A 13,753-nucleotide genomic window follows, 5' to 3' on the forward strand; every position below is an offset into this window, starting at 1 on the left:
ATGGTTTCTAAGACCAGCTTGGGATTCGAACCCACGCCTGGCCGGTGAGCCAGTCCGAGTGCTCTATAAGCCATACCTTAGACCACTCGGCTAAGTTCACCGGTTTTTTTTTTTTTTTTTTTTTTTTCAAATTGTTTCTTGCCAAGTGATCAGAAATTTGATGTATTTACTTATTTCTAAGCCAATGTGTGATACCTGGGGCATAATGGATTCCCTGAAAAAAATTGAGTCAAAATATTTTTTTATTTTTTCTTTGAATTATTGTAAATGTAAAGTGTATTTATCTACTTAGGCTCTTTCAGGTCAATTCACTATATCCTGTGGAAAATTAATCCTTAAGAAAAATGTATAGAAAATGATTATTAATGAAATTAAAAAATTTGAAAAAAAAAAAATACGATTAAAATTATTTATCAGAAGAAAAAATTGATAACAAAATTTTTTTAGGATAAAAAATGATAGTTGAAACATACGTATAATATTTAACGAATTTTCGATTAATCTATTTATTTTTTCATATTTAACAACTGAACAATGACATTAATTATAATTTATGATTGATTTTATCAATTTATAATAAATTGTAAAATGTTTATAACAAAAATCAAACTAACCGGTGAGGTTAGCCGAGTGGTCTAAGGCCCATGGCCTATAGAGCACTCGGACTGACTCACCGGCCAGGCGTGGGTTCGAATCCCAAGTTGGTCTTAGAAACCATCTTGGTTGATATTCGACCCTTGCCGCGTAGATTAAGATTTTCACAACCCAAAAAGACCCCAACGTACCACTCCCAACAGTTAAAGTCGGCGATATGACCACAGCAGTTAAAACCGACTCTAAATAAAAATTAATTAAAAAAAAAAAATCAAACTTTCAAACAAAACATCAAATGTATATTATTTAAAATTATTAAATTATTTTTGACAATAATGACAGATATTAATTGGAATAATTTTCATCAATCATTATTTTGAAAAATTAGATTATCCTAATAGAGAAAAAAATTTTTAATCACGTGATACGTTCTCAAAGTTTGGGTTACTAATTTTTAAATAATTTAAGTCTAGATTTTGACCTCGTTAGGAAGTCGATAGACTCCAGGTGGGTCACGTCATTAATTTATCCGCGAAGTACTTTTAAGTTTTATAAAAATTTATAAGTATTTGATATTATTTTAAATTTACCTGCCTTCAGATAATAAGCGCTCACACCCTGAGGGCAATAGGAAATTTTTTGGGTAGGATACTTGAACGCTAGCTAGCGCTCAAGGTAAAGGACCCAGGGTGGAATGCTGATAAGCGCTCTCAACCCTGGGTTAAGGCTTTAAGAAATATACATTTTAATTGGTCAACAATTAAATAGATTTATTGAAAAAGAATTGGAAGGTTCAACCTCGGACCGGCAGAGATTGCTCCTCTGCTAAGTCCTCGGACTGACTGCATCAGATGAAGTCTGAAGACAGAGTGCTTTTTGAATAATAATTACAATGAGTTTATATTATAGATTTTTAGCAACGTTGCAACTCAGGTTGCCCTATAAGAACATCAACGCAGTCTAAATCCCACAACGTAGACTGTTTAGTCTACTAGGCTGCGTTGACGTTTTAGAAATCTCTTATCTCGAGATATTTCCGTTACGAAATACCTCGAAATAATAATTAATTAATTAAAATAATAATTAATTATTTTTAAATAAATTTAAAATTTGCCAGAACGTAACACACGTAAAATTTCTTTTATAAAAGAATAATTTATTAGTTCAACGATTTTTGTGCTTGATTTAAGATCGTCAAATTCCTAAAAATTATGTTGTTGTTACAGGATTAATGCTTCAATCAATATAATATGTTATCAGTTTGGTAAAATCCTCAAATCCTCAAGCACTTCTTCTCTAAGGCGCCTATCTTGTCCCCGCTCCTCTATTATGTATAGAATATATTTTTTGAACAATATCGAAATCTATGGAGTAATAAAATTAAGGAAAAACATTTTTATCCTTTAAAACTTTTTTTTCAGCAAAAAAAATCATTTTTCTATTATTTTTTAAAGAGAGGCGGGTATTTGTGCGCCAGAAAAAAAAATTTTTTTTAAGTTTTGTAAAAATTTCGGTGAATTTGTTTAAAGTAGAACGACAGCAAATATTTTTAATGGTAGAAAGCGACAAAAAATAATTACCTTCTTAGGGGGGGTCATCGTGCCCCACCCTTCCTTATATATTACGGAGAAAGAGATTTTTTTTGTATGTTTGCTTCCCTCGTCCTTAATTCGAAAGAAAACTGTGTACACAGTTTCAAAAATTCAAGTTACGTTTCTAAAAATCATGATTGACATTATCTAATATTTTAAATTACTCCATATAAAAAAGAAAACAACGTCGTTGAAATTATTAAAATTTTAGCATTTGTCGAAAATAAATAGGTATTTTATATACAAAAATGCGTAAAAACCCAAAAAAGCTATGGCCGGAGGTTACAAGAACGTATAAGTTGTGTAAGTTTAAGGAATCTTTCTGCCAGAAACACAAAATTTATAGTTTAAATTAAAAGTAAATTACTACATTACGCAATTGTCTAGCCAGCATAACTATAATATTAGAATATATTTTCTTCTCAAATTAATACTGTCTCTACTGTTACTTCCCATTTATTTTTTTTTTTTAATTACTTTTATTAGTTTTAATTTTTATCTATATATACCCGCAGTTGAACCAACAGTGATAAGATGATGCCTTTATAATTACATGTTGTAAGTCTTCTTTGTTGCTTATGTTCCGCATCTAACTTTCACCACATGTAGATAGTGACAATTGACTTTTTATTCCGGAAACTAAGTTGGATTTTATTAATTTCTTGATATGTACGCGGTTACGTGATGTAATCTGGATGAAATTAATATTTCTAATAAAACATTGAAATAAGAATAATATTTTCTTAGTTCTATCGTCTTATAAATATTAGATATTTAGAGGAATCTGTGAAAATTATTAAAACAAAAATCTTTAATTGAAAAACTATCGTTATTTAATTAAAAATCATTAGGTTAAATTTGCGAAAAAAAAATTAATTTTTTCTAGTAATGCAACAATTTAGTATAAGTATTACTAACAATAATAAAATTATTTAAAGTAAATTTCTGTTCGAGAGAGTAATTTTTTTTTTTTTAATGTAATAAAAGATTATCAATTTTTTAATCAAAGCTAGAAACATTTATTTAAAGAAACATCGAAAGTTGATTTGGTAACTGAATTTAAATATTTTTCACTATTATTGGCGACTATAATATCTCTCTGAATGTTTTTAAATTCTCTGTGTGCCGGACTTAGCTGGAGCTGGGTGTGTATTGTGGTGTACCCCTACCTCGCCCAAAGAGAAGTGTTCATCATTTAGCCCGCGGGTGTCCCATAGTCATAAACGCTCTTTTTCTTAGTCTTAACGAACATACATGTTCAAATGATTAGTCCCTCCAGACTATAAAAGCTACTTCAAAGACAACCAAATTCACCAGAAGAGGATCCACTGATTCTGTAGTGAGACGCGCTCGGGTCACTATTTCGTGATACCTAAAATTTAATTTTGATAGTTATTTCGTTTATGTTCTACTAATAAAAATTATTAATCATGAAGTTTAAGCTGGTTAGTGCTGGTGATTTATTGTGATAAAAATTGATTAAACTTTATTCTGATCTTGATAAAATTTATTCTTAACGTACAATTTACCACTCATTTGGAAATAATAACGCAATTTATTTTGCCGTGAAAGTGTCGTGGTTGATTTTTTTTTGTTTTTACTCTTAAATTTTATTTTTTAATTAATTGTTTCAATGTAATAAAAATTTTACTTCGACCAAAATTCTTAACTTCCCGTTATGGAAATTAAAAATTTTCAACAATTGCTAACTTCGTGTTTTTTTTTGTCCAAATTATCAATTTAATCAAACGCTTTAACTTGAATAAATTCAAATAAAACAATTCTAGTTTCAAATGAATAGTCAAATAAAATTTCCTAAATTCATCCAACAAATTCTTACACAAACTTTTAAAATCGTATTAAGAAAAATTTTAGTGTCTTACATGTATAATATTTTTAGGTGGTACTGCAGCTTCTTCTATTCTCAACATCCGTGATTGTTGCTAAAACAATCAATAAAAGAGAGTTAGTATAAATTTTTAACTTTTTCTATACTAATCAAAAATTTCATTTATTAAGTACATTCAAATTTTTTTGTTTTACTTTTAGAGCTCCTTTGTCAGACTACGGGCTACCGCCACCACCCTTACCATCATATGGATCTCCAGCTCCTTCGTATGGACCTCCAGCTCCTTCGTATGGACCTCCAGCCCCTTCGTATGGACCTCCAGCTCCTTCGTATGGACCTCCAGCCCCTTCGCATGAAGCTCCAGCACCTTCGTATGGACCTCCAGCCCCCTCGCATGGAACTCCAGCACCTTCGTATGGACCTCCAGCATCTTTATATGGACCCCCATCATCGGATCATAATACTGGGTACAATTATCCTGCACCTTCAATACCTAGTGGTGAATGGAAGAAAAAATTGACATGGAAAGAAGAATGGAAACAAGTGTGGAAAAATGAAAAAAAATTAGAGTGGAAGCAGGAATGGAAAAAAGTTCAAGTACCTGCATGGAAAGAAATTCAAGTTCCAGCATGGAAAGAGGTTAAAGTTGAACAGTGGAAAAAAGTTCAAACACCTGTGTGGGAGAAAATACAAACTCCAGCTTGGAAAGAAATTCAGGTTCCTGCGTGGAAAAAAATATGGAAACCCGTCTGGAATACTGTTCAAGTGCCAGCATGGAAAGAAGTTCAAGTACCGGAGTGGAAGCAAATTTGGATTCCTGAGTGGGTTGAAACTGAACATAATAATCCTCATCAAGGCTATGAACCAACAGCTCCGAGTTATGGTCCTCCAGCACAAAGTTACGGTGTTCCATCACAAAGTTATAGCCCTCCTGCTCCAAGTTACGGACCTCCTACTCACGATTCTGGAGATGGGTATCATTACGATGCTCCTGCTCCATCACCTCCGAGCAAAAAAATGATCTGGAAGTCAGTTTGGAAAAAGATTTGGAAAACTGAGAAAAAACAAATTTGGGAATCGAAGAAAAAAATAGAATGGAAAGCTGAGTGGAAAAAAGTTTGGAAAATTGAAAAGAAACAAATTTGGCAAACTGATAAAAAACTTGTATGGAAAAGCCAGGATGTTAAAGTCTGGGTACCATCTAAAAAACAGGTATGGATACCCCAAAAAGTGAAGGTTTGGAAAGATGAGTGGAAGAGTAAGAACGTACCTGTATGGAAGAATGTGCAGGTGCCAACATGGAAGAAAGTCTGGAAACCCGTGTGGGAGAAAGTTTGGGTACCAGCAGATTTGCATCACCATCAAGACGAACATCCCGGATATCACCGATGAGATTAATTTTATTTAATATTTTAAAAATTTAATCAAAAAGGAGAAAATTTTTTTTTCCTTCTAGAGTATTATTGTCGGGGGTTAGATTAATTTTCTTTGTTTTGTTAATTTAATAAAACTTGTATATAGTTTTTTTAATTAATTATTATGTATTTTACTTTATTGTTTCCTTTGTAAATTGAAATAAGGTTTTTTCCATATAATTTATGTTATTAGATATTAGTTATTATGGGCATTTATGAACATACCGTTAAAATTTATTGATAATATTTTCGATAACAGGTATAGTATAATACATTAAAATAAGAAGAGAAATAAGATAAACGAGAGAGAAACAGGTCCTAGAAGTCGCGAAACTAACTCACGACCTTTAATGTGAAACTTTCTCTATGACTTGTAGCGGGAGAAGTCATGACTTTCCCACTCGGAAGTTGTAGATAAACACGTGGTCATCATCTGCCTGGAGCTATCGTAGTTTTTTTGCATTTTAAGATAAAGATACGCTCACATTGATCATACAATTTCTCTGTGCGTTCATTCTTTCTACTACAAAATTTTTCTCATCCTCATCAGTGTTCAATGAATTTTAAACAAGTGCCATCGAGTACTTACGCTTATTACTTCCGGGTGAAGGACATGCATACGGAGACTTCAGGTGTAAAAAAAAATTGCGGAGACTTCCTTGACAGTGAGAGAGAGAGAGAGAGTGAAAGTTTCGTTCAAGGCTACACAATAATAACTCGATCTTCTTTCTCGGTAGCTTTTTATTTTTTATTCCCTCATACTCATTCATATAATATTGCCAAATAAACAAAATTAAATATGAAAGTAGATTGAGAGTAAAAGTATACATGTACAAGTGGTCTTATATTGATAAAGAAGATCTAAGTGTGTTTGACATAAATATTGAGCACACCTATCACGTAACAGAAAGACTATAGCTTTTACTGAGATACTTTTACTTTTCTTCTTTCATTAATATAACAACAAGTTATGGTGGTAATGTGCACGTATTTATCTTACATCATAATACAACTTGGACTTTTATTACAATGAACTCATTACTTCTAATACATAATTTGATGTTCTTGAATTTTTTCTAACTCTAGCATAGAGTGATTGATATTTTCGTTAGATAATAATAAAAATAATTTTCTGCGTAAATTATACAAGTTGAAGGTTAATTGCGTGAAGAAATTAATTATTTAAATAAAAAAATTTTTAATAAATCACATTTTTAAAGCTTGAGGAAAAACATCAAATAGTTTATTTGAATCTTATACAGATTTTGAACACGAAAAAGATTTTTTTTTCGCTTTATGTGTATAAAATTTAGAATCTTATAGTTCAATTCAAATTAGAAATGTTATTTATATATAAACGAAGAACGTGCGAAAAATTGTTTATGTTGATAATTTACTATGTTATAATAGAGAAATAGAGACCCCATAAATGTTTAAATAGTATATTACACATCTAGGGAAGTAAAGTAAGAAATGTCTCAGATCACATGTAATTGTTGGCCAAGGCGAAGCCGAGGAGTATATAATATTTTTTGCTCGACGAAGGCAGGAAGCGGCAACTTCGTTTAGCGCAGTGGGCCGAAAGTTGACGCTTTATGCCCGCTGTACTAAACGAAGTTGCTGCTTCCTGCTTTCGTCCAGCAAAAAAATAGTATATACTCCACGGTAAGTAAATAAGAAAGCATCAGATCACATGTTTGTCAACCTCGGCTTCGCCTCGGCCGACAATTACATGTGATCTGAGACATTTCTAACTTTACTTCCCTAGGTATGTAATATACTATTTTTTGATTTTTAAAAATCTAATTTCTAATGTATCTCACAAATTAATACTAACTAATCACGGAATTAATCAGGGTCTTTCTTTTTTCTAAGGTTCAGCTTTTTCTAATTAGTCAGTTAATCCACAAATCATCTATGTCTTCTTTTTTCAAGCTCTACGATCCTCGATGACCTTTAAAATCACGATGACTCAATAGATTGTCTTCTATAAGAGATAAACAACGAATTTAGTTCATCAATCGATGTCTTATTTGATTAAGACTTTACGAAGAACATCACGAGAAATTGGCAAGAACTCACGCTCCTACTTCGAGCAACTCTATATGTAGTTTTTGATGACCAGTTCTCCCAACTTAAAATCTCTATTGGCTCCCAGCGTACCAATATAAAATACAATAAGTCAGCTATCCACAGGCACTGCTTAAAATAATTGTTATCAATAAAAATTTATTGAGTAATAATAATTATAACTTTTCATTTTTTATTCACCTGCTTATCAGTAAACGTTTTGACTATTCTGCCAATCCGCATATTAAATTTAGAAAGTGTATTGTTCAAAAAGTTGATGTCTTTATTCTAGTGTGTAATAGTTGAAATAATGATTATTTTAATGTTTTAAACACCGGAATGCATTTAGATACACGATAAAAATAGAAAAAGTAATTTTCACGACCTTGGTCCATATTTTAATAATATATTGTGTAATTAGTGTGAAAAATCGTCCGTTACCCACAAAAGTGGAGTTAAGCGCACGAACGGACTTACTTCGCTGATCTGCTCAAGTGAGCATTAAACAACTACACGAATTAGACATGTTCTTTTTAACTTTCATTATGAAAATCAATTTTAAAAAATCAGGAAGTTATTGGTTTCACCCCAGTTTTCGAAAATCGAGTTCTTATTAGATCTTCACGTTTTGAGGCCCTAAGAAGCTATTCTGACTATATTTCGAAAAGCTCAAACGCATTTTACTGTTTTATCTCGGAACTTGGAAAGCTCAAAATAACTGTAACATCATGTTTTTTAGCTTGAAGAGCTCAAAAACGTCGCAATAGGTGATATTTGGAGCATTTTGCTTGTTAAAATTTTGTTAAATTTAACTCTCATTCTTAATTCTAATAAAAGCTATTAATCTCTTTTGTGTTTCTTTTTCTGTCGCTCTTATACTATTGAGTCGCTTAGAAATTTCAACTTCAATGAATTAGAAGCCTCATCATGTTTATTTTAATTTGATTCCTTTTTAATCATAATAATTTTTAAATTTATTCCATAATTTTCAATAATAAAATTTTACAAAAATTACAATAATAAAATAAAAATTTACAACAGCAGAAAAACTTACACACCAAAAATAAAATATTTTTATGAGAAACAATAAAACGTTTAGACAGGCAGTAATCACGAGAGATTTTAGTTAAATTCTGAGACACTGGATTTTTTCTTATATAATTAAGTTATTGATTCCAATTATTAAAATTTGTAAGAAATCTTTATTAATTGAGAAAGAAGTTATTTTCATTTAACATATAGATTCACTGAATGCACAACCGATCTACGAATACTATTACTAGGCCACGAATGGTTACAACAATCGAGAATTAGTCATTAGGTCATTACCGGCCCAAGGTTATTATTTCAAGATTTAACCGTTCATCGACTGTTCAGAATTGCCATTACTTTCTCACAGATTATCTTACCTGATGACGCAATAAGACGGTGAAGGACCGTTTTCTAAATTTTTTGTAGAATTTATTATCTTTAAATTTTTATATATGCGGCAAAAAATTTTGTACCGAATTTTATAAAATTAGTGAAATCTTTTAAGATTTCATTTGCAAATAATAAATATTATTTACGAAACAAATTATAAATATTTACAATCCGGTCCCGAGTCGAAATCTCCAACGTTTCTAACGGTTCAAACGTGATTTCAACATTTTAAGCGTTAATTCAATGTTTTAAACTTTACAAATAAATCAAAATATATCTCGATATGAAAGACAAAAAATTTATATAATGTATAGTGATCATTCCACGCTAAATTGACCACCTTTGAACCCGATTTCCTCCAAATTTTTTCAAAGTGGGATATATATATTCCTTCATTTAATATTTTTAACTTCCCGCTAAGAAAATTTAAAATTTTCAAAAATCGGAAAGTTATTGGTTCCACCCTGTTTTTCGAAAATTGAGTTATTATCAGATCTTTACGTTTTGAGGTCCTAGGAAGCTAATTTGACTTTTCCAAAGAGTTATATTTTATTTAAAATTGTTGATTGTATGAGTGTAATTTTTTAACAGAGATTAAATTATAAATCAATCCATGATACAACTTCCAATAATTAATTATTAAATGTGATAACAAGTTCGTTTTTTTTCTTTATAAAAAGATATAATATTACATGTCACACAAGTGGAGATATGCCACGCCAATAAAGTTAGCAGTCAGAGTAGGTCAAAAAACCATTTCTGAAAAAAATTTTTTTTCCTATTTTTTTGGAGATTTCTCAAAATCTACCGGTCCGAATTGTATCAAAAATTTAATTTCGACACACACACACACACACACACACGCGCGCGCGCGCAGCGACAACATCGTGGGAGTAGTCAGGGAAGCTTCCCGTGACCTTAAAGTGTCAAGATCTGACCCATGTAGGAAACCCCCAGAGTTGACAAAGGGGCCAGTACTGGGAAACCTAGCTTCGGAGTACCTGTATTGGCCCATGCCTGGGCTAGGCTGCTTAACCCAGCCTCGGCCATGCCAATGATTATCCAAGTTTGGGCCAAGACTGGCTAACCTAGTCTTGGCCATTCATTGGCGAAAATTCGATTTTTGCAAAACAGGGTAAAAACAATAACTTCCCGATTTTGAAAATTTTCGATTTTTTTAGTGGGAAGTTAAAAATAGAGACTTTTTGAAGTAATTAATTAATTAAATTCATGAGAATATTGAAATATGTAAAATAACTCACAGTAGTAATTTAATACATTTGGTACTGTGTATGATATATTATTATTATTATTAATTTCCTGTATGACGGATAAGTTTCACTTTTTCTTACAAATAATATTAAGCCCTTGACACTCTCTCCCACGAATTAAACTTACTCCAACCTCTCAACGCGGGATTACGCTGTAAGCTTGTCATAAAAAAAATATTTGCTGTTGTATGAACGAGTTATGTTACTAGACAAGACTAGTTACTTTCACGCGCATAACGACAAAAAAACCTCTGTTACTTACATTTTCCTGTTTTTTACTCTTCAAATTTTAGAATTAATGAAGCTGCTATCATAAAACTTGAGATTTATATTAATTTATGTATATGCTTCTGCATTTAAGAAAAATAGCAGAAGCCACTCAAATTTTTCCGTTTATTTTTACAAGAGTTTATTTTTCAACAGCTAATAGGATTTAATTCTCCTCTTGTCTTCCTGCTGCAAAATTTTAATGATATTCTTGCAGAATAACATTATAAATTCATTCTTTCTATTTTTCTATAAATACAAAGAAGACTGAAGCATTAGAGTGTGTGCTCATAAACTTTCTTTTCTCTTTCCATGATTAGCGTTTAGTGTTGCGTGTGTCGTATGCTATTATCAGAGCGGATACCGAATATCAATATCAATTTCGATTTCGATTTCGACTATTACACCACTTAATTGACTCATTGAAACATTTTTCATATGAGATATTTATGCGCGAATCATATAACATCGAATAATTTGTTATCTTAATGACATATATTTTAATTATTATTACGAGTAAATGATGATGAATTGAGAGATACTTATCTTCACCATAAATCAAATTAACATATCTCTTAATTATCATAAATCAAAATATATACATAATTTATTTTGTAAATGAAACTTTTAATCTTCTTGATTTGTTTTTAATTAATGGATGGTAAAAGAATAATTTTGAATAGTTTTTGATAAGTATTGAAGGAACTAAAAATGATGTAGTAATAATTGTAATTGTAACTGTTTGGATAATTAGCTATCCATCAATTTTAATTCTATTTGATCATTTCGTGTTACTTAAATTGATAAACAGAATATTACGTATTTAGGAAAAATACATATCGAATTTGGTCTGTTGCGAAAGTCACCTTCCTGTATACTACTTTACCTTCAAGAATTCACTTTCATCTTGGTTTTATATTTCTGTTTGCTTTTTTTTCGAGAAAGTTTCATTATTTACGATTGATCAGTCTTCTGATAGCTGACAATGTCCTGTAAAGAACTAAAATAAATTAATAACTGTAATATAAAGCACAAAAGGCATAACCTTGCTCCGTAACCTTGCCGTTGACATTTAAAAATAACGTTCCAGAAACGTAAATACAGTCACGCAAAATAATCGAGTAAGCTTAAAATCACTTTATAAATTGGTGGTAGTGTTGCAGTGGAGGGAAGTTAGTGGGGAAGTACAACAACGATCACTTTCACCGTACAACATTAGAGGAAGATAGAATGTATTTCTACTTGAAGAGAAAAAAAAATAATTTCTTTCTTTCTTTTCTTCTTCCTTTCTTCCTCAGGATCGTTGATACCTACTTTTATGCCACCACTATATCAGAAATCCCCGCCAGTTAAATTGCAATAATGTCTGCTCTCTTTGAGCGATTCCAATTCGCTTTAAAGTTACCCGGACTTGCATTTACTTTCATGGGGGAAGATACATGCCTATATAACCACGGTGTTCCGCTTATTGAATCAAGTAAAGCGAGTTTTCCTACAGCAAGGAAACAAGAGTTTGCGCCCGGTCCCCGAACGGGTGGCATTCGGAAATCATGAAATTTCGCCCGAGATGCACAGTGAGTCGCGATAATTTAATTTTTTTTTTCTTTTAATTTTTAATTGTATTGTCGCATATCATTTATAATTTATTATTGTTTATTTGAAATTATAGATTGCACTTGTGGCGCTACTGCTTCAAGTTGCTCTTGTTAGCAGTAAGGCGCTCAATCAAAATACTGGGACTTTACAAGGCCCATGGCAGATTCAACAAGGGTGAATAATTATTTTATTTTTTTATTAACAAAATTTAACACATTCGTTGGGATAGTTGAAGAAAAATTATTGTTCTGCTTATAGAGATAATAAGGTGATCCAAAAGAGATATGATCCAGGAGCTGATTCGGGACATGGTGACCATCACGACCATCATGATCATGGATACTGGAAAAAAAAGCTAATCTGGAAGCTTGGTTGGAAAAAGGTATGGAAACCAGCTCAAAAACAAATTTGGAAGCCAGCGTGGAAAAAAATTTGGAAGCCCGTTTGGGAGCCAACAAAACGAGCTGTATGGAAAGAAATTCAAGTGCCAGCATGGAAAAAAATTTGGAAACCAGTTTGGAAAGAAATTCAAGTGCCTGCGTGGAAAGAAATTCAAGTGCCAGCGTGGAAAAAAATTTGGAAACCTGTGTGGAAGCCAATTAAGGTGCCTGGTTGGAAAGAAATTCAAGTTCCTGACTGGAAAAAAGTGTGGAAACCTATTTGGAAAGAAATCCAAGTACCTGCATGGAAAGAAATTCAAGTTCCAGCATGGAAAAAAATTTGGGTTCCTGAGTGGATTAAGGTTGGAGTTCCCGGAGAGCATAACGTTGGGACGGATCATCACGGATGGCAGTATACAAGTCATGATCTTTGGAAAAAGAAATTGATTTGGAAACCACTTTGGAAGAAATATTGGAAGCCAGCGAAGAAGCAGATTTGGGTTCCAGACAAAAAACTCGAATGGAAGGAAGAGTGGAAACAAATATGGAAGCCAGCGAAAAAACAGATTTGGTTGGATGACAAAAAGCTTGTTTGGAAAGAAGAATGGAAACAAATTTGGAAACCAGCTAAAAAACAAATTTGGGTTCCAGATAAAAAACTAGAGTGGGTTGAAGCGTGGAAACAGATCTGGAAAACAGAGAAAAAACAGGAATGGATACCAGATAAAAAACTAGCTTGGAAAGAAGATTGGAAACAAATTTGGGTGCCTGCATGGAAGGAGATTTGGGTACCTGATTGGAAGAAAATTTGGAAGCCCGTTTGGATCTCGGAATGGTTTCCAGCAGAAGATCATCATCATCACCCTCCTCATGGTGGAGGATGGGAAGATCGCAAGGATAGAGGAGATGAAAATCAAAACCAACGATTAGCTAGACAAAGTTCGGTACCACAACAACAACAACAACAACATGTCCAACAGCTACAAGTACAACAAGGCTCTACTCCACTTGCATCAATTACCGCAGATTTAGTTCCGCCAGTATCAAACCAACAATCAACTTGGAAGCTTCCAACCCGTTAATATTTAGGATTTGTTGAGCTTGTGCGGACGATGTATTCTTAATAACAAATCAACATTTGTAATATACGCTGATGTACATATAACTACTGACATTTAGTAATGAGGAGAGTTGTACAACCAAAAAATACGAAATCTTGGTATACTCTCTTCTGTTAATATTATTATTATAATTATCATTATTATTATTATTATTATTATTATTATTATTATTATTA

General features: G+C 32.1%; 2 protein-coding genes across 2 annotated transcripts; both read left to right on the plus strand.

The window, feature by feature from the left end:
• LOC141537896 (uncharacterized) lies at positions 1 to 5,427 on the plus strand. The gene is made up of 3 exons (XM_074259105.1): positions 1 to 44; positions 4,236 to 4,954; positions 5,006 to 5,427. Exons 1-3 carry the CDS (start codon positions 1 to 3, stop codon positions 5,425 to 5,427), a joined length of 1,185 nt encoding a protein of 394 aa, XP_074115206.1.
• Positions 5,428 to 11,987: 6,560 nt separating this feature from the next.
• On the plus strand, positions 11,988 to 13,626 carry LOC141538158 (uncharacterized). Its single transcript, XM_074259509.1, has 3 exons — positions 11,988 to 12,054; positions 12,150 to 12,250; positions 12,335 to 13,626. Exons 1-3 carry the CDS (start codon positions 12,031 to 12,033, stop codon positions 13,536 to 13,538), a joined length of 1,329 nt encoding a protein of 442 aa, XP_074115610.1. The 5' UTR covers positions 11,988 to 12,030; the 3' UTR covers positions 13,539 to 13,626.
• Positions 13,627 to 13,753: the final 127 nt, after the last annotated feature.

Source organism: Cotesia typhae, unplaced genomic scaffold (assembly GCF_013202065.1).
Source record: "Cotesia typhae breed Kobodo isofemale line unplaced genomic scaffold, CoteBio_Ctyphae contig_20, whole genome shotgun sequence".
NCBI lineage: Eukaryota > Metazoa > Arthropoda > Insecta > Hymenoptera > Braconidae > Cotesia > Cotesia typhae.